The 19260-nt window shown below is 30.7% G+C and overlaps 1 protein-coding gene across 1 annotated transcript; it reads left to right on the plus strand.

Moving 5' to 3' along the window:
* Positions 1-6197: 6197 nt before the first annotated feature.
* LOC111292570 (fatty acid elongase 3-like) lies at positions 6198-7329 on the plus strand. The gene has a single exon (XM_022885014.2). It carries the CDS (start codon positions 6368-6370, stop codon positions 7220-7222), a length of 855 nt encoding a protein of 284 aa, XP_022740749.2. The 5' UTR covers positions 6198-6367; the 3' UTR covers positions 7223-7329.
* The last annotated feature ends 11931 nt before the right edge of the window (positions 7330-19260 follow it).

The following is a 19260-nucleotide window of genomic DNA, read 5'->3' on the forward strand; positions in this document are numbered from 1 at the left end:
GATGCTTAGATTGCCTGATGGGGGATAAAGTGATATGAGCATTTGATGGTCAAAAGGATATAGTAGTCTTTTTCCCTCTCAAAACTTTCAGTAGATAACCAGGTGTATCTTTATCATTTGTACCGACTTGACCTAATATGATCAGTATCACCTCAGCTTAGTCCTGTCCTAATTATCTCCATACGGTCCCCTCAGCTTACCTATAACTATGAAAACTCAAGCACATTGAAAGCAGGTTCATCCCACTCATTTCTCTCTCTCTTTCCTACTTTATTATCGACTTGATCTTTACTAACTTATGCGTCGGAATACAAACGTAAGAAACACCTTTTGTTTTTGGCTCTAACCGTTCTTCTTTTTTGCATCCACAGAAATACTCTCAGATTAGAGCTTGACACCAACAAATATCTCATTGAACCTTCGTAGCCACTCAAAACACCACATTGACATAGATATTACGGATACAGAGGGAAGAAGATGGAGAATGACAAAGTTCTATGGAAAGGTAGCTACTAGAGAGAGAGGCTTTGCAGGGGATCTGTTAAAGACACTAGGAGGACACAACAATACTGCATAGATCTGTCTAAAGGACTTTAATGAGATAATGTGGAGCAATGAGAGGGAAGAGCGACACGACTAAAAAAGCAAATGGAAGAATTTAGAATGGTGTTAGAGGGGACGGAAGTAAATGATTTGGGATACCAAGGGTTTTGCTTTACCTGGAAAAGAGGGAGGTTTGAACAAAATCGAATTTGTGAAAGACTAGATAGAGCAATGGCTACGAATGCACGGACTGATATTTTTCCACATCATTTGATGAAACAGCTCATATGTTCTGTATCAGATCATAGGCCAATCCTCGTGGACACGCTAGGGACAAGACAAAAGTGGCAGAACAGATACAAGAGGACAAGGAAGACGTTTGACGAAATGTGAACATGTAAACCATAATGTATGGTAATAATAAAAGAAAGCTGGTCAGATGTGGGGTACAAGAAACTAAAGGAGAAAATAGAAGTGGTAATGGATAAACTCAAAGACTGGAGCAAGATGAGATTTCATGGAATCAGTACAAAAATCAAAAACCTGCATGATGACTTAGGCAAAATTCAACAAAGAAGCACAAACGGGGACACGTTGGCAGAGGAAGAGAAATTGAAGGACCGGTTGAACTGATTATTAAAACAAGAGGAAGTCTACTGGAAGTAGTATGCAAGAACAAATTGGTTCTGAAAAGGCGATAGGAACATAGTTTTTTCACACACAGGCGACAGAAAGGAAACGCACCAAAAAAATATATGGGGTGGAGGACGATGATGTAGTATACCTTGAGGAAGAAGGATAGATTTCCAACCAGGCAATGGGATACTTTAGAAAACTATTTAAAACACAAGTGCAGCGCATGTGAATGATGCTATCGAGACAATTATACGTTGTGTAACAAATGAGATGAACGGGTGTCTAGTATCCGAGTTCACTGTAGAGGAAATCTACATGGCAGTGAAACAAATACATCCAACAAAGGCCTTAGGACCCGATGGTATACCGGCGTTGATTGAGAACCAGATGGAGGAAGTACAGATGGATCTAGCAAGCTTTCTTCATTGGCAATGCAGACATGTCCAGAGTGAAGCAAACCAGGCAGCGCATAAACTAGCAAGAATTAATAGCAGTGGAAAGTATGACAAACAGACACTGGTTGAATGAATATCCAGTTGATATAGAAAGCATTGTAATCCATGATGCTATTGACTAATCAATGAAAAAAAAATAGATATTCTTTTCATTGGTGAAAAAAAAATCAATTAAAATGAATAATTAAAGGGAAAATATCCTTTTCTTTGGTTAAAATATTAAAAAGCTTTTGAACTATTTCATTTTTCTTAAATAAAGTTTTTATATTTTTATTGTATCAAAATAAATATTTATACTTTAATTTGTATTTAAATAAGTTTTTATTTCAAATGAAAATCTTATTTATGTTAAGAATTTATTTAGGTACAAATTAAAATTTTAAAGACTTGTTGGGATACAAATTAAAGATTAAAGATTTATTTAAATACAAATTAAAGATTAATCATTTATATAAATATAATAGAAAATATAAAAACTTATCTAAAGAAAATTATAAAATTCAAAGGGTTTTTTTTAATTATTTTAACCCTTTTTTTTCTTTTTGCTTAATACCAGGTTTCATTTTCTGTGGACTGGAGTCACTGGACAAGATCGTTGGACGTTAGTCAGTTTAATGGATTCTACAGGGCTTTTAAAGCTCATTGTTATATGTAATTCAATGAGACAAATTTTGGGTCACAGGTTAGCCCACGTCTTAACGCAACGAAAAAAAAAATTCTTTCGTTGAACTCGTCCAGGCGATGGCATAACTAAATAGATATATATATATATATATTATAGAAAGGTTTCTAACTCAAAATTTATTCCAATGATTCATGTCGTTATGTTTAATAAATTTGAGATTTAAATTTTAATATTTATAATTTTTTTCTCTATTTTTATATTAAAATAATTTTTCTTAAAAAATAATAATAATAAGTAGCCAGATTTGGAAGGTTTGATTAATTTGCTTTAAATGAAACATGTTCCTTTTGCATGACCCTGAATTTCGGAAACAACTTTTTATTGGATTGGCTTTGAGTGTTAGGTCAGTTGGCACAAAATAATACTTTTTTGCATAGGTAAAACTTCCATGCACTCAGCAGAAATTCAGTGCTGTTTAATTCTATTTACTTCCATTCTGTCTTATGAACTTCATAATAACTGCTCTTTGCCCTTTTCTACAACTTAGTCATGATTGACAAGCGCGTTCGATGCCGACGTTCCATAGGTTATGGTATTCTGCAATTTATTTGTTGTTAACTCATGATTAGTGTCATATACAAGTTTGAATGGGAATAAGTTTAATTCTTTTAAAATTTTCTTCATATATATTTTATATTTGTGCGATATGTATTGAATACGAATATTTAAAAAAAATAATAATAATAATATAATACAAGCTATTTTATTAATAAATTATTTTTCTTGTTTAATTCTTATTGTCTTATTCTGGGTAGGTGAAGCAGAAAACTTTGAAGAAAACTATGATTGATTTCATACGCATAGGTCTAACCTACCAATTTTCTTACTGATCTGTCTTTGTTATGTTTTATTAGTCTCATTAATCACCACATAATTATTACAATCCGTTGGTTGGATTTTGCTTAAATTTTAATTAGAGCTTGACCAATAAATTGTCTCGATAATATTAGAGTCAATTCTAAAATTAAAAATTTCAAATCGACTTTTTAATTATAATTCAAAAAGATTAAAAAATTTTAATTGCAACTTAACCCAGGTTCAACAAAAAGGTTTTAATTAGCTTCTGTTTATTTCTGACAAGAAGATGGATCCTGCTTTACTTTACTAACTGTATCAAATACTATAAACTTAAGGTTTTGCCAAATGAGAGAAGAAGCTTCTAAACGTACACATCAGGGCATTAATTCCACGTGCTACCGGTCGTTGGAAATTTGGGCGTTGAGACTTATGAGTACTAAAACCAAAGGCATTACTTTCCAATTTTTTTTAATGACTAAGGTTTTTTTTATTTTATCTAATATATTTTTTAGAAAAATTAATTAAAATAAATTAATTTATGTTGAATTTAATGAATTTATAAAAAATTATTTTTTTTAACATTCTCGAAACAAATTTCAGTCCTATTAGTCAAGGGAGTAACAAATTCACTTATAAACCGACATTCGTTTCTTATTTTCCAATATTTTTCAAAAATTTTGCCAACAAATGTACTTTTTTTTTCAAAACCGGAAAACCCCGTTGAGAAAACGCAATTATAATTGTAAAATAATTTTGCTTTTTTATAAAGTTTTTCCCTTTATATAGTCCACAAACAACAGCCCCAACATTGCCGTCAAAACCATTCAAATTCCAACTTTTTTCAGCCCGTTTTTAATGAAATTTGAACGATCTTAATTCTGACATATGTTTCCTCAACAAGAGTTATTGAAACTTGGATTTGTACATGTTTTTCGCAATGATCACATTCAACAAATGGTGTTCTTTTCTTCTACATTTTGGAAAGCATTTTTCTTTAGATTCAATGAAAAAACTAATCATATTTAACTTGCTCCAACCTGATCGTCATTCCACCTCTCACTATATATTAATGTTTCCACTCAATTCATAGGACACCAATCATTGAGTAACACCATAACTATATATATTAGATCATATTTCGCACGTTGTTACAGATTTAATGCATTTATTTGATATATATGTATTTATACTAATTAATATAAATATGTTAAACTTAAATTATATTAATCATTAAGCATATTTATTTATAATTAATTAGATCATAAATATCATAAATTCAAAAATAATCAAGTACGTGAAAAAATAATTAATTAATTGTAGCTTTTGCAAATGAATAAATAATTATTTATCAAAAAAAAAATTACAAAATGATAGCTACAAGTCGGAAGACGGCCCCCATTTATTTTATAAGCTTTCAAATATTGTTCAAAGGAAATTGCTTGCAAATTTGAAAAAGAAAAAAGCTAAATAGGAAAAAGCTAATATAAATCAAAACAAAAGCACTCTTGAATAGGATATAAGCATTACGCATAAGCATTGATCATTTTCTAATTTTCCGGAAAACTGTATATTTATATATAGTGATTATTACCAGGATGGTGATGTGATATTTTTAATGCAAAAAAAAAAAAAACTTTAATTTGAAAATTAAAAAAAAAGGAAAGATATACCTAAATTTTACGGTTCCAATAATGCCACATGTCCCAACAAACTTGCAATTCACTAACAAAAATTGAAACGAAAAGCAGTTTTGGAGGATATATCGAAATTGAATAGCAAGCGATAAATTGTACTGAAAGATCGTCGGCACGAATTCGTTGAGTTCCTTTGATTGTCATCACGTCTTCTTCTCTTTTTTTTTTTTCTAATTTGGAGACTTCATTGTACAATTATGCACTTCTCTAATTTATCCATGGTTCTTAAAAGAAGCTTTAAACTGTTTTCTGTCTCGATCTAAGGTACTTATTCTGGCCTATTTTTAATTTCGTATGGACAACTAATAGCATCTTTCCTCTCAAAGAATGAGATACTAATTGAAGAACTAAATATTAAAATTTCATTGAATTTTGTCATTGTACTTTTAATTTTATTGATATTTTAAAAAATAAAGGAAATAAAATATTTGACGAAATATTTTGTTAATGCAAATTGTAAAATTTGTCATCTAACTTCTAATTTATGTTAATTTTTAAACAAATTAAAAGTAACCAAATTAAAATATTTTACGGAATATTTTATTAATTATTAATAAATTTTCATCAATTTCAGTATTTTATGTAAAAAGTTCAACAAAATTTAAAGTAAAATAAAAAATTTTAATAAAATTGAAGTACAATGAAAAAAAAAAATGGATGTGGAACCGTAATACAATGATAAGTTTGACCTTAATGGCTTGAAAGAATATCCAAATATATAGCTGATGAAATGGGTCAAATAATATATATATATATGATGAAGGCATTAAACACAGGGATAACTAATCTAATCATATAGTATGTCTTTTTTTACAATGATGCCATGCATGAACCAACTATAAGCTTTTTTTCAAGGGGTTGGCTGTTAAAATAATTAAGCAAAGTAAGAAATCCAAATCATAATTATTTTCTACTTTCTAGCCGACTAGTTTATAAACAAATTAGAGAAAAATATATATATATATATATATTTTGCTGTTAATTTTGTTTGTGGTCTCAAATGAGACTAAGTATGAACATCAGAAAATCTTCAAGCTTTCAATTTTTTTTAACCATCTTAAAAATATTTATTAAAATTAACCATTAATTTACGTAGCTTTCTTTCTTTTATTTATTTTTAAATTTTTTATCTTTCACTCAAATAATGGGTGTTGCATATTCTAATTTTAATAATCTGACTATTCTTGGAGTTAATATATACATATATATATGTTACTTTACTAAATATTCTATAATAGTGAAATTAGTTATTGTTTGACCAAGAAAAAAGAAAAGTAGGTTACTATTCACACATGTAAATTCGACAAATCACACGCCCATCGAATCGATTTCGACCACCTCATACGACAACAAACTCAGTCTCCTAACACCTCAAACTTCATGGCAACCAGAGGTTCCCCCATCCCAATTTAATAATTAATACCCCTTAAAACCTCAGCCCCCACCATTATTTTACCTTAAAAAACCATCACTTTTTTTGTTAATTCACAAAAAACATGTGAAATAGACAGACAAGCTCAATCCCCAACCTCCTGCTCCTCCGATCAGCCGCCGTTATGACCGCCGTTGTCACCTACTACCTCTCCCAACACCCTTCCATCATCACCTTCCGTTGGAGTCATACCCAATCATGGGGCTCCACCTGGTCATTCCTAGTCACCTCGATCGCCCTTTACCTCACCCTCTCTTCCCTCCTCCACCTCTTTTTATCCCTCCTCGTCAAACGTGGCAAGCCCGTTCCGCTCGGTCCAATCCCCGCCCTCCACAGCCTCATCATGTCTCTCGTCTCCGCCGTCATCTTCGCTGGAATCCTCCTCTCCGCCGCCGCTGAAATCAAGGAAACCCGATGGTTCTGGCGCCGTTCTAAAACCCCATTCCAATGGCTCCTCTGTTTCCCTCTCGGAACCCGTCCTTCGGGCCGTGTCTTCTTCTGGTCCTACGTCTTTTACCTCTCTCGCTTCCTCCACATGTTCCGTACAATCTTCACAATCTTCCGAACCCGAAAATTAACTTTTTTCCATATTTTCAACAACTCCATACTGACGATCATGTCATTTCTGTGGCTAGAGTTTTCACAGTCGTTTCAGGTTTTGGCGATCATGTTTACGACCCTGGTTTACTCAGCGGTTTATGGATATAGATTCTGGACGGGAATAGGGTTACCAAGCGCTTGCTTTCCATTCGTTTTGAATTGCCAAATCCTGTTGCTAGGCTGCAACCTGGTTTGCCATGTCGGGGTTTTGATGTTGCATTTAATGAAAGGTGGGTGCAACGGGATTGGAGCCTGGGGTTTGAACTCGATTTTGAATGGGGTTATTTTGTTACTGTTTTTGAAGTTTTATGTTCAGAGCAGAAGAAAATATGGGAAACAAGCTGAGGTGAGGGAAATTGTCAAAGACAAAGATTTGTGAGTGATTTAAGGTTCTTGGGGTTTTTTTGTTAGTAAAAACAAGTTCTGTAACTAAATCGCTGATAGTACTATAACTATAATTAATGATATATACTTCTCCATTTCTCTCTTTTCGTGTGTTAATTATTTACTTGCTTTTTGCTACAAATTCCAAAAAGCCGCAGATTGATATCTGAACCGAAAAGATTTTATCAGCAAATGTTATGTTTAGTGGAATGAGAAATTAATGCAACTGGAGTATCTTTAAAAAGCACATATAAATATAATGGATTATTTTTAATAGAATTGTCCTTAATGGCCAAAAAGTGATTTGTGGGTAAAATATCACATTTGTTGTCCGGTGATGTCATAAATTCTTTTACCAATGATTAAAGATATAGAGGAGCGAGAAAGGAATATCCTATGCTGGCCGCAATTCACTGATCAGGATAATGCTGTATGGTGGAATTGAGTGTTTTGGTATCTCAAATGCAATCTTAGAGGTTCACCTTTTGTGGAATAATAGAAGTGTCAGTATCTTGAGGGAGGGATCTGATCTCACTGTTTGCAAATGGTTGCACATTATATATAGGACACACACCACACTGACTTTCTGTGCAATTTTCAGACTTCAGGTGGAACTGGGTAAGAGAAATGCTTTTATTACAAGTTCCAATTTGTAGTGTGGAAGTTAATGATTTGAACTTTTGTCTTGGTAGCCAATAAATCTTATTTCGTTTTTTTTTTTTTTGGGCCATCAATAAATCTTATTTCTTCAAACACATGGAAAGTACTGAATTTTAGCATTCTCATACGAACGAATGGTAATGAGTGGTGTATCCGTGTCATGAAACTTTGAAGGACTTGGCAAAGTTAAATTTTCCTTCTGTTTCTTGGGAAATACTTGGGGTGAATAAAGGAGAAAGGATTCCTGGTTGAAATATCTTCAGTTAAATGTAAAGTGCAAGTACCGTTGACACAATGTTTCAGCCACAAAGTAATGTTAATTCTAAATTCCAATGCATTTTATTTTTAACTAACCTTTCTCCTAAAAAAAAAAAAAAAACTAGGTTTGATTTTCATAATATGATGGTGATTTGAAGGATTTGATATTCAAGCTATTCAATTTGCAATGGCACAAACTTGGCTTCCATTTGGGCTAATAAGATTAACAAGGAGTCCAACATCTACTGGCACCCAGATCTAGAAAAGTTTGGGGCTAACCAAATAAACTAAACCCTGATGGCCGGAAAACAAAAGAACTACACCCAAAAAGTCCTGACGGATTAATTACATGGCTTTAGTCTTGATTCATTGCAATTCAAGTGGGCTAAGACCATGCTAACCTTTCCTCCTTCCCCATTCTCTTTCTAAAGGGTGTCTTGCCTCAAAACCTGATCAGTTATTCAGTTATCAATTATCATCAAACCCTTCCTCTTTTTCTATTTATTTCCTTTTATACATGTAATGTTAACCATCCCAATATGGAGGAGGCTAATTGTTATATGCTAGCCCATGTTTCCTAATTAACACATTTTCCTTCTTTATTCCAGATACCAAAGGAAAGAAATCTAACCATATATAAGAACATACATAATATACGCTAAATTCTTTGCTTGAAACATATAAAGTAACCCTAGACCAATTAAGTAAATATTTTTAACCTTGAAATACCAGTAATGGAAACGATCCAGTCATAAAATATTGTACCTTCCAATGTGGCGAGAGTCTTTCAATCAGATTCTCAGATGGATTTTTAGTCAATAACTTTAGTTCCAATCTGAGTCCTTGAATTCCACTAAATTTGCCAAAGTTCTACTTACGTTGCTGTTGTTTTCATGAATTCTGACAAAGAAATTTAGACAAATAAAATTTCTTTGTTTTGCAATTAGTAGTATTCATGACTATTGAAAGAGAAAAAGGGCATATTGGGTTTCAAACATACAGTAGCTTCATCTATTGATATTTGATAATGACAAGCACGGCTAGCTGGGAAAAGTGGAAAGTGCAGAAGAAAAGAAAGAAGCAAAAAGAGATGAGAAAAGCCAAACCTATGACGATAGTAAACACTTCGCCCACCCAAAAACAAAGAGGTCCAAATGTGGCAAGAAAGAGAACAAGAAAATATCTATGCGCATGAAGTCATAATTTAGAAAACATAAGAAGCACTTACATGAAAAAGAAAAAAAATGAAATAGAGATAAGAAGCACTTACATGAAAAAGAAAAAAAAAATGAAATAGATGTTTATACAAGAATCAATTTTTTTTTTATCCATTGATCGATCTTTAAGAGAAATATTTCGAAAAAAATTTTTTATATACATTATATTGATGTAGAAAGTGCGCCCTTAACATCATATTTTTACTTCTTAAGAATTAGACACTTGAATATATTAATTTCTTTCATGTTTGAACCATTCTATAATAAGGTTTCATAAAGGAGGTTGGAATCAAAATTACTTTTCACTTGTAGTTTGATGTTATCATTTTCATAGAAGAAAATAATTATTTAATTAAGATTGTCTATAGGCTTCCTCCTCTTTTCCCCTCAACTAGTTGATTCATTGTTAGCAAATATGTTCATTTGTTTGTCTCCAATATTTGCCTACTAGTGTGCGGGTCCATTAGGTTGAAGATTAAATATTTTTTATTTTAAAATATAAAATATTTAATTTTTTATTTTAATAGAAATTATAATTATTTAACTCACTTAATCATTTAGTTTTGAATTGTTTTTAATAAAATGTCACATGTAAAATTCTATAAAGCAATGGCAAGGATATTTTAATAATTTAATATGTGATTAATTTATATTATATTAAAATTTAATACATAATTTTAATTAGAGCATTATAGTAATTTTGAAATAAAATACCACATGCCAACTTCTTGTGAAGTACTCATAAAGACATTTATATAATTATGGTATAAGAAACATTATAGTAATTCTGACCAATTATGATAAAAGAGATATTTTTACAAGTATGGTATGAGAGGTGTTACAGTAATTTTAATTAATTATGGTATAATAGGTATTTTTGTAATTATAGTAAAAAATGATGCTATTGTAATTTCATTTCAATTATATTAGGAGGGACATTTGTACAATTATGATAGGAGGACATTATAATAATTTTAAGTAATTATGAGAAGATGAGTATTTTCGTAATTATGATAAAAATATATTATAATAAATTTAGATATGTGTCAATATTATATCAAATAAATAAATGAGCATTATAGTAATTTTCATGGGAATTATTTTAATATATGTTATTTAACATTTAATAAATAATTTAATAAGGGTATTATAGTAAATTTTAAACAAAATTTCATATGTCAACTTTTTATAAAGTAATAGCAAGGGATTTTAGTAATTTAATATATAGTTAATTTTATGTTAGCTTAAAATTTCATAATATAATTTAATAAGGATGTTATAATAATATTTAAATAAAACGTCACATGTCAAATTTTTAAAAAGCAACAGCAAAAATATTTTAATAATTTAATATGTGATTAGTTTTATGTTATGTTAAAATTTAATATATAATTTAATAGAGATATTATAATAATTTTGAATTAAAATGCCACATATCAACTTTTTATAAAGTACTAATAAAAATATTTCTATAATTATAATATGAGAGATATTATAGTAATTTTTTTCCAATTATGATAGGAATAATTTTTGTAATTTTAGATGAAAGAGCATTGTAATAATTTTAGTCAATTATAATAGAAGAAGTATTTTTTATAATTATTGTAAAAGAGTATTTTAATAATTTTAGTTAATTATAAAAAAAAAATTTGTAACTATGATAAAAAGACAGTATAGTAAATTTGATTACATGTTTATATCATATCAAATAAACAAAAGGTTATTATACTAATTATCAAAATGATTGTTTTAATATATTTTATTAACTTTAAAATAAAATGTCACATGCCAACTTTCTATTAAGCATTTATAAATGTATTTTTGTAATTATAATAAGAGAAGTATTATAAAAATTTTGATCAATTATGAGATGAATGTATTTTTGTAATTATAATATGAAGTTATTTTAATAAATAATTATAAATAATGAGTATTTTAATAATTATAATATATGAGTATAATACTTAATTTGACTATGATCAATTTTTTATTATAAAAAAAGTACTTTGATACTTTATAGAAGAATTTTTTTCATGAATTACCTACATGTGCCGACATGAAATGACCCTGCATGGAAATAGCATGTAGGGAAAGGTGAACCATCCAGTCGGGAAGACTGGAGAAGTCGGTTCATGTCTTCCTTCTGAGGTTAAACAACTCTATAAGATTTGTTCTTTGGTTTATGTTGCTATAAGGCCGCATAACCTAAATTGCAAGTTCCACGTGCTTTATTTATGTTTGCTTGTTGTTTTTCTTATTTCGGTGAAAAAGTGACAATTGAAATTTGTTTTTAAAGCCCTCTTATAGGCACATCTGTTTCTAATTGCTACAAAAATTTGCTACTTACGAGGCTAAAGATATTAACTTCCCCAGCAAGCAAGGGGCATATCTTATTGGATCGATATCCTTTTGGATATGCATTTCGTTTTTCTCATACATTTATTTCTGATTTCTATTCTGAGTATGATTTCATGTTTTTTTTTTAAGGGTTGTCTTTAATAAGCACCTCGAATTTGGATTGGTCGGCAGAATTCGGTAAATTAATTTTACGGTGATAAGTGTAGACACCATTCATATATATATATATATATATATATATATATATATATATATATATATGCTATATTTTTTTCTTTTTCTTTCTTTTTTGACAGCTTTTATGTTGGCCGCCTTTGCCAGCAACTTTGAAAATTACCTGCAACCGCCTTAATTTTAAGCTACCAAAATCTTAAATTTTTAAAGATTTTAGTCTTTCTTTTGCTCTATAAATAAAGTAATGAGATCAACAAAAGAGAGGAGAAGGCTTGCAAAAAAAAAAAACATTGCCAGAGTAAAAAAAAAAGGCTTTATGTGAAAAAAAAAAAGAGGAATCAAAACACAAGCGAAACAAATAGTCCCTGGAATGGGAACCACAACATCGATAAAAAAAATTCACAAAAATAAGAAAAATCAATTTGGCCGAACTTTTCAGGCCAGATTCCTGTTGTTCAAAGTCTTTTTTCGTAAAACTAGACTCAGATTTGGACTTAGGAGGCTAGGAACATTATTTAGTGAATTTTGAGATTTTTTTACGAACGACAAACAGTGGCTAACAACCATCGACAGTAGTCGGCACGGGACAGCAGTCGTCAGATTCTGAATTTTAGAGAGAGAATGAGAGTGTCTGAAAGGAAGAAAAAAAAAGAAGAAAAAAAAACTAAAAAAAAAAAAAAACTGATTTGGCCTTTAAATAGGCCTTTAAAATGACGCTGTTTAGGCAACAAGCAAAATGACATTATTTTAACCTAGAGAATCCGCGCATCAACCAGCAACCCGACCTGGAGTTTGCGTACCCGACTTGGTAACCTGTTCTCCCTTTGACTCTCGATCGGTCCAACTGAATTGGCCCAGACTGACATCGAACCGTCGAACCGACCAGACCAGATTGGTGTTGATTGGACTGTTGATCAGATCATTGACCGGTCTGGTTCAGGTAATTTTTTTATTTTTTGAATTATTTTTATTTTAAAATTTTATTATTGGTATTTATGCATATTTAAAAATTTTAAATTTTGTTAGAACAAATTTTTGTTGAAATAATATAGATAAATAATGAAATACATAATTAAAATTTTTTATACTTTTTGTTTTTTTAAAAAATAAAATAATAAACTTTAAAAATAATAAAAAAATTTAAGGAAAAAAGAAAATTTTTATCCGATGATGAGATTCAAAGGTATTTCGAGTAGTGATACCTATAAAATCTCTAGGTGAGAAGATTTTTTTAAATACTATCAGTATATTGACGTATTTATAAAAAAATTTTAATACAATAAAAATTTTCTTTTTATAAAAATAGTAAATTAAAAATTAACTAATAACTTAAAAAAATGAGAAAAAAAAATTTTATCCGATGACAAGATTCTAAGAGTATTTCGAATAGAAATGCTTTAAGAAATCCTTAGATGAGAAGATTTTTTAAATATTACCGGTATATTAGAATATTTATAGAAAATCTTCAATATAATAAAGATTTTTCTTTTTTTCAAAAATTTAAATAATAATAATAATAATAATAATAATAATAATTAATAAAAATCAATAAAATTTCTAAAAGAAGTAATAAAATATGTGCATTAGCATATTAGCTTTTTTTTTTTATTGTATGCACAACATGGTTTTTATGAAAAATAAATTTGAATTTTCGAGGATGAGATTCTAAAATATTTCAAGAAGCGATGCTTAAAAAATCTCTAGGTGAGAAAAAGTTCTTCTAATGTTATCAACGTATTGAAATATTTTACGAATTATTTCAATAAAAAGGTTCTAATTTATTTTTTTCAATAAAAAATGAAACAATAATAATAAAGGATATAAAAAAAACTAACAAATGAAAAATCAAGGAAATTATTTTCAAACACTGAAAATAAGATTATTTTTATTAAAATATATGGATAACACGTAATTGATTAGTACCATTTTAAACGGGAGTTGTGGGAATGCTAATCCTTCCCCACACGTAACCGACTCTCGAACCCAAACTGTTTTGCAGACTCTTAAATTATTCTTTTAATAAAATTTAATTAATTTTAAGATTCGTTAAAATGATAAATTTTAATATGTGGCCAACGCACCTAGCCAAAAAAGATTAGTGGCGACTCTCTTTTTTGTTTTTTTTTTCAAATTCATCAGACAGACACAAAATCGTGGCTCACAACTTGGCGACTCTACTGGGGACCCCATTTGTTTTTTAGAGTCAAGTCAAAATTAACTACGTATTATCCTCAAATTTTGATTTAAACAATCTTAGTTGATTTTTTTTTAATTCTTATATTATTTTTACTTTTAAAAAAGCCAAACAAATAAAAAACAAACCAAAAAACAAAAAATTTTCATACGTGTTACTTTTTTTTTTCGTATGTATTATTTAAATAAATTAAGAAACATGCACACACAATTACACGATGCATCTCATACATGAGCTTTATACCCGAGCTCCATCCCTTATAGGAAGAAGTAAAGTACCTATGCCATCATGAGGTGATAACCTCCATAATGGCAAACGAAATACTTTCACTCAAATTAAACCATTTTTGTTCATAGCCTGTAATAGGTGAGGATCGAAGTCCCTTACTAATCCAGCATAGACGACAGTAAGGAGCAATTTGAGAACCCCTAGAAAGCTAACCTTAGGTAGAGCCTCGCCCTCCCTCTTGTAGAAAATATCTAAGTTCGAAACGTGCAAGAATACAAAACAAAACAAAAAATCTCAAAACAAAAAAGAAAATTTTTTTTATCTCAAACCACATCCTCACACTAACTCAATTTTGTTTTCCTTTTCTTTTTTCTTTTTACATTAGTCACATAATACAGTTCTACATCAAGATATTTGCTTTAAGACATCTTTGTCCTAAGAAGTCTTCATGGATCCCATAGAACTACAGATTTGCTTATCTTCTGTCAGTGTCCCATGTGAGCTGCATAATAAAGTACATGTTTGGTCAAAAGAAGCCCAACAAAATAGTGGAGATTACTTGCCTACTGGTTATGTGTTTGAGTTACTCGAGAAAATGCATTTAGATCTCACGTAAAATGATTTAGAAGACTTAGCCACTATTTGGGGTCAGTTAAATGAAAAAAAAAAAAACTTCTACAAGAAGTACGAACATATTGCATCTCTTATTTCGATAGTGATACATGAAGAGTTGATTGGGGCAGCTATACAGTTTTAGGATCCGTCTTATAGATGCTTCACTTTTAATCAAGAAGATTTGATGCCAACTATTGAAGAGTATTTGGTTTTGCTTGGGATAAAAGTACAATGTTCGAATAAAGTGTTTACTCGAAAGCCAAAATAAGGTTATCGTAAAAAGTTAGCCAAGCTTATGGGGGTTAAAGTGGAAATCATTGATTCTTTGACGAAGCCTAAAGGTGAACATCTCGGCATTCATTGGGACTTTCTCTGAAACTTTATTTGAGAGCATTTAAATGATGACGAAGGCATGGCTGTGTTTGCTCTAGCATCGTATGGCATGGTAATCTTTTCGAAAACTTTGGGTTACATTAAGATAACTGTGGTAGACTTTTTTGAGCAAATTGAAACCCAAGCAATTAATTTCACATTAGTAATCCTAGCTGAAATCATCAGGTCATTGAATTTTTATCGATGGAATGGAAATGAATGGTTCATAGGGTGCACATCACTATTATATGTGTGGGTTAGAAGTCATTTTAAGTGTGAAAAGAGTGTATTCCTAAAGTCGTATATACGAAACAAAGCACAAATTGAAGAGTTTTATAAAAGTCGATAGCCAACATTGAAGACTAAAGAAGAATGGTCTTTTTTTCACAAAGATTTATCGGGGATAAAATTAAATGGATGGTACCTTGGATGCCTCGTGTGCCTTTATTATATCGTGGAGGAAACGAATAGTGGATACCACTATTAGGGCTATGAGGTGTTGTGAGTTACACTCCGTTGTTAGTGCTTAGGTAATTTGGTGCAAAGCAGTTTGTTCCTGCCATTCATGGCCTGGTCTAGGTAGAATTCATTTACGAGGAACCAAATCCACCAAGAACTTCGAAGCAGTTGATTCAAGTATGGGAAAAATATGAAAAATGATATTAGGGCCTTTCATTGACAAAGTCACCCTTAATTATCAAATTTGAAAAGTGAAGCAGCTCAGAAACTTAGTATTTTCTCCTAATAATGGTTTATATCAATCAGTTAACCTTTCGACAGAAGTGCAGTTATCAGAAGTCGAGCTTATTAAGAAAGAATTAGAAGTTGAAAAAAAAGAAATAAGAAGAGAAAACTTGAGACTTCGTGAGAAAGTGGGACGGTTGAAATATGAAGTAGAGATATAATGGAGTAAATAAGAGAAAGTCATTAAAGAACGGGATATGACCAATAATGATTTGAAAGATCTGCACCAAGAAAACAAGAAATTATAAGTTCAATTTGAAACTGAAAAAGTCACCAAGTCTTACCTCAGTCGACAACATAAAATATATGAGCTTCGAAACGAAATGAACTAATGGAAGGGTAAAGCTAAAAAAAAGTAAAAGAAAGCCACCAGAATTTCTCAAGAATGCCAAAATTATGAAGGGTAAATACTCTACAGCTTCAGCAAGATTGGTGGAATGCAAAAAAAAAAAAATGTTGAAAGCCATGTTCGTAAAAGAGAAAAGAAAGCATCTTGAAGTACTAAACGAAAAAGAATCACTTCACTAGGTAATCCAAGAGTTGGAGCTGTAACTGCAAGATTATAAGAACCATATTTCAGCAATAATAGATGAGTGACAGAGAAAAGAAAAAGATTGGATCTTCGTATGTGATTCAAAAAGAAATACTTGCATGATATGAAGAGCAGAAAAGCTTAGGAAGGTAACAGTATATAGAGTACATGGCCAATCAAGTTTGCAAGATAGTGAAGAAGGCATAAGAGATGGTTGAAAAAGGTAAAAGCATTAAAAAGAGAAGTCAATCTCATAAGAAAATGTGAACAACGACTAATAAACTTTCTAGATGAAGCCAATGATCATTATGAGCAAGTTAAACGCTTTTATGGATATAATTCTAGGATGATAAATCTCATGTAACAAAGTTGTATGAAATTAATGAAAATTTCTAATGTTAAAATTTGTCCAAGAGCAAATATCTTTCACTTGTATTCATGTATCATGTACACCATTTTTATTTTTTTTAAAAAAATAAAATCTTCAACACATGGCATTTGATTTTTTTTAATTTTTATGATAATAAAGGTTCAAGAATAGCTCACTCATTAAAAATTTTGACTCAACCTGCTCGTCATTCATACAACATGAGATCTCAAACAAGAATCATGAAACAGTAACAGGGCAATCAATTTGAAAGGATTGAAAAAGTTAAAAAAAAAAAATTAAAAGAGGATCTTAATAGGATAATGGACATGCTCAAGAATCTGGATAAAGGAAAAGTAGTGGAAGGAAATCCTAGCCTCTAAAAGCAATCACCAGACATGACGAATCCTATATACCCTCTAGGGTTTGAGCCGTGGCTAACCCAACCTTTTGAAGGAATTAGAATTCAAATTCTTATTCCCAAAGGATATTCCAATTTTTATCCAGGAGTGATATTAACATCTGTTCTGAGATAGTTCCAAAATTTTTCTAATCCTGTTATGATGGAAAAACCACCTGAGCCAATCTTGGTTCCTAACTTAAATGATCCCAAGGAGAGAGAAAAGCTAGGGATAAAGATACTTGAAGAAATAGAATATACTAGTGTTTAGAAGAATATGAAGTTATTAGAAGAAAGGCTTATGATCATAGAGGGATTGAATTTTTATGGTTCCACATATGCAACTGAGCTTTGTTTGATCCCAGATGTGGTCATTCCACCTAAATTTAACATCTTTGAATTTAAAAAGTATGATAGAACAAAATACCTAATAACTCATGTCATCATATATTATTGTAAGATGACGGTACATGCTCATGACGAGAAGTTGTTAATGCATATATTTCAGTATAACTGTATGAAATCTGTAGCTCGGTGGTATGTTCAACTAGATAAAACTCGTATTCATTCCTAGCAAGAGCTCACAAAGACATTTTTTACACAATATCAGCATGTCATGGATCTAGCTCTAGATCATCTATCTTTATAGAGAATGAAAAAGAAAGTAACTGAGAGCTTTAAAGAATATGCACAAAGATGGAGAGATATGGCTACACAAGTACAACCTCCCCTCATTGAAAAATAAATAACTGTCTTTTTTGTAAATACCTTGAAAGTACTATACTATAAGAGATTGATAGGTAATGTAACCGAGAACTTTACAGATATGGTGATACAGGTGAGATTATCAACAATGTCATAAAGAATGACAAGCTCGATGCAAGAAAGATAAGTAGAGTAAAAAAAAGTGGAGTTCAAAAAAGAAAAAAAATGAAGCTTAAGCGGTGAACTATATGGGGCAACAATTTAGAGGTTTCATGTCTTACCCTGCACCAGTCTACCAAACCTATTACCCTCTTATAAATAATATTACATCTATTCATCATCCATATCAGCCATACTAGCTATTACCACAACCAGCTTATCCACCTCAGTTTTAATCATCCTTTCGGACACTTACATATTTCTACAACCATTCTGCTACACTTACAAGAGTAAAATAGAGACGTAGTCTAAGTAGTGATCCGAGAGCCCCAAGAACTACCCAAGAAAAAACCACTTTCAATCCCATACCAATGACATACATGAATCTGTACCCCTGACTTGTTGAGAAATATTTATTAACCTTTATTATTGTTGAGCCTTTGAAATCTTTGTTTCTTAAATGGTATGATCCCAATGCACATTGTGATTATCACTATGAAAACCTAAGTCATTCCACTGAGAACTGTATTATTTTAAAGTGTAAAGTACAAAGATTAATCAACGAATGGACATTAAACTTTGAGAACAGCCAACAAGAAACTCTAAATGTTAATGGAAACTCTCTACCAAACCATACCAAACCATTAATAAATGCCTTAATTGATGGGCAAACAAGCCACATGAAGAAAAAGATAGATAAAGTTAATACTATGATGGCTAAGGTGTTTGAAGCTTGGTTAAAGCTGATTTGTTAAAGTCAGTAGAACCTCAAAATTACTCTAAAGTGATTAACTCAACTGAGAGATGTAATTATCATAAAGGTGCTTTAGGACATTCTATCGAAAGTTGTTACCAATTCCATCAAGAGATGCAAAAATTGATGGATATGGGTCGGATAGAGTTTTACAAAGAAAGAGAAAAGTTGATTAAAGCTAAAGTGTCTACCATTGATTCAAAGAATAAGTTTACGCATAAACCAGCAACAATTTATTATGATGAAAATTTGACACAAAGGCTAAAAAAGCCCATCTCCTGACCAGTAGTGACAAT

Source organism: Durio zibethinus, chromosome 10 (genome assembly GCF_047325235.1).
Source record: "Durio zibethinus cultivar Kanyao isolate XHJ-2024 chromosome 10, ASM4732523v1, whole genome shotgun sequence".
Classification (NCBI taxonomy): Eukaryota; Viridiplantae; Streptophyta; class Magnoliopsida; order Malvales; family Malvaceae; genus Durio; species Durio zibethinus.

What these genes read in the sequence shown, in the direction of transcription:
- LOC111292570 (XM_022885014.2), top strand. Translation starts at nt 6,368, where the DNA reads ATGACCGCCGTTGTCACCTACTACCTCTCCCAACACCCTTCCATCATC.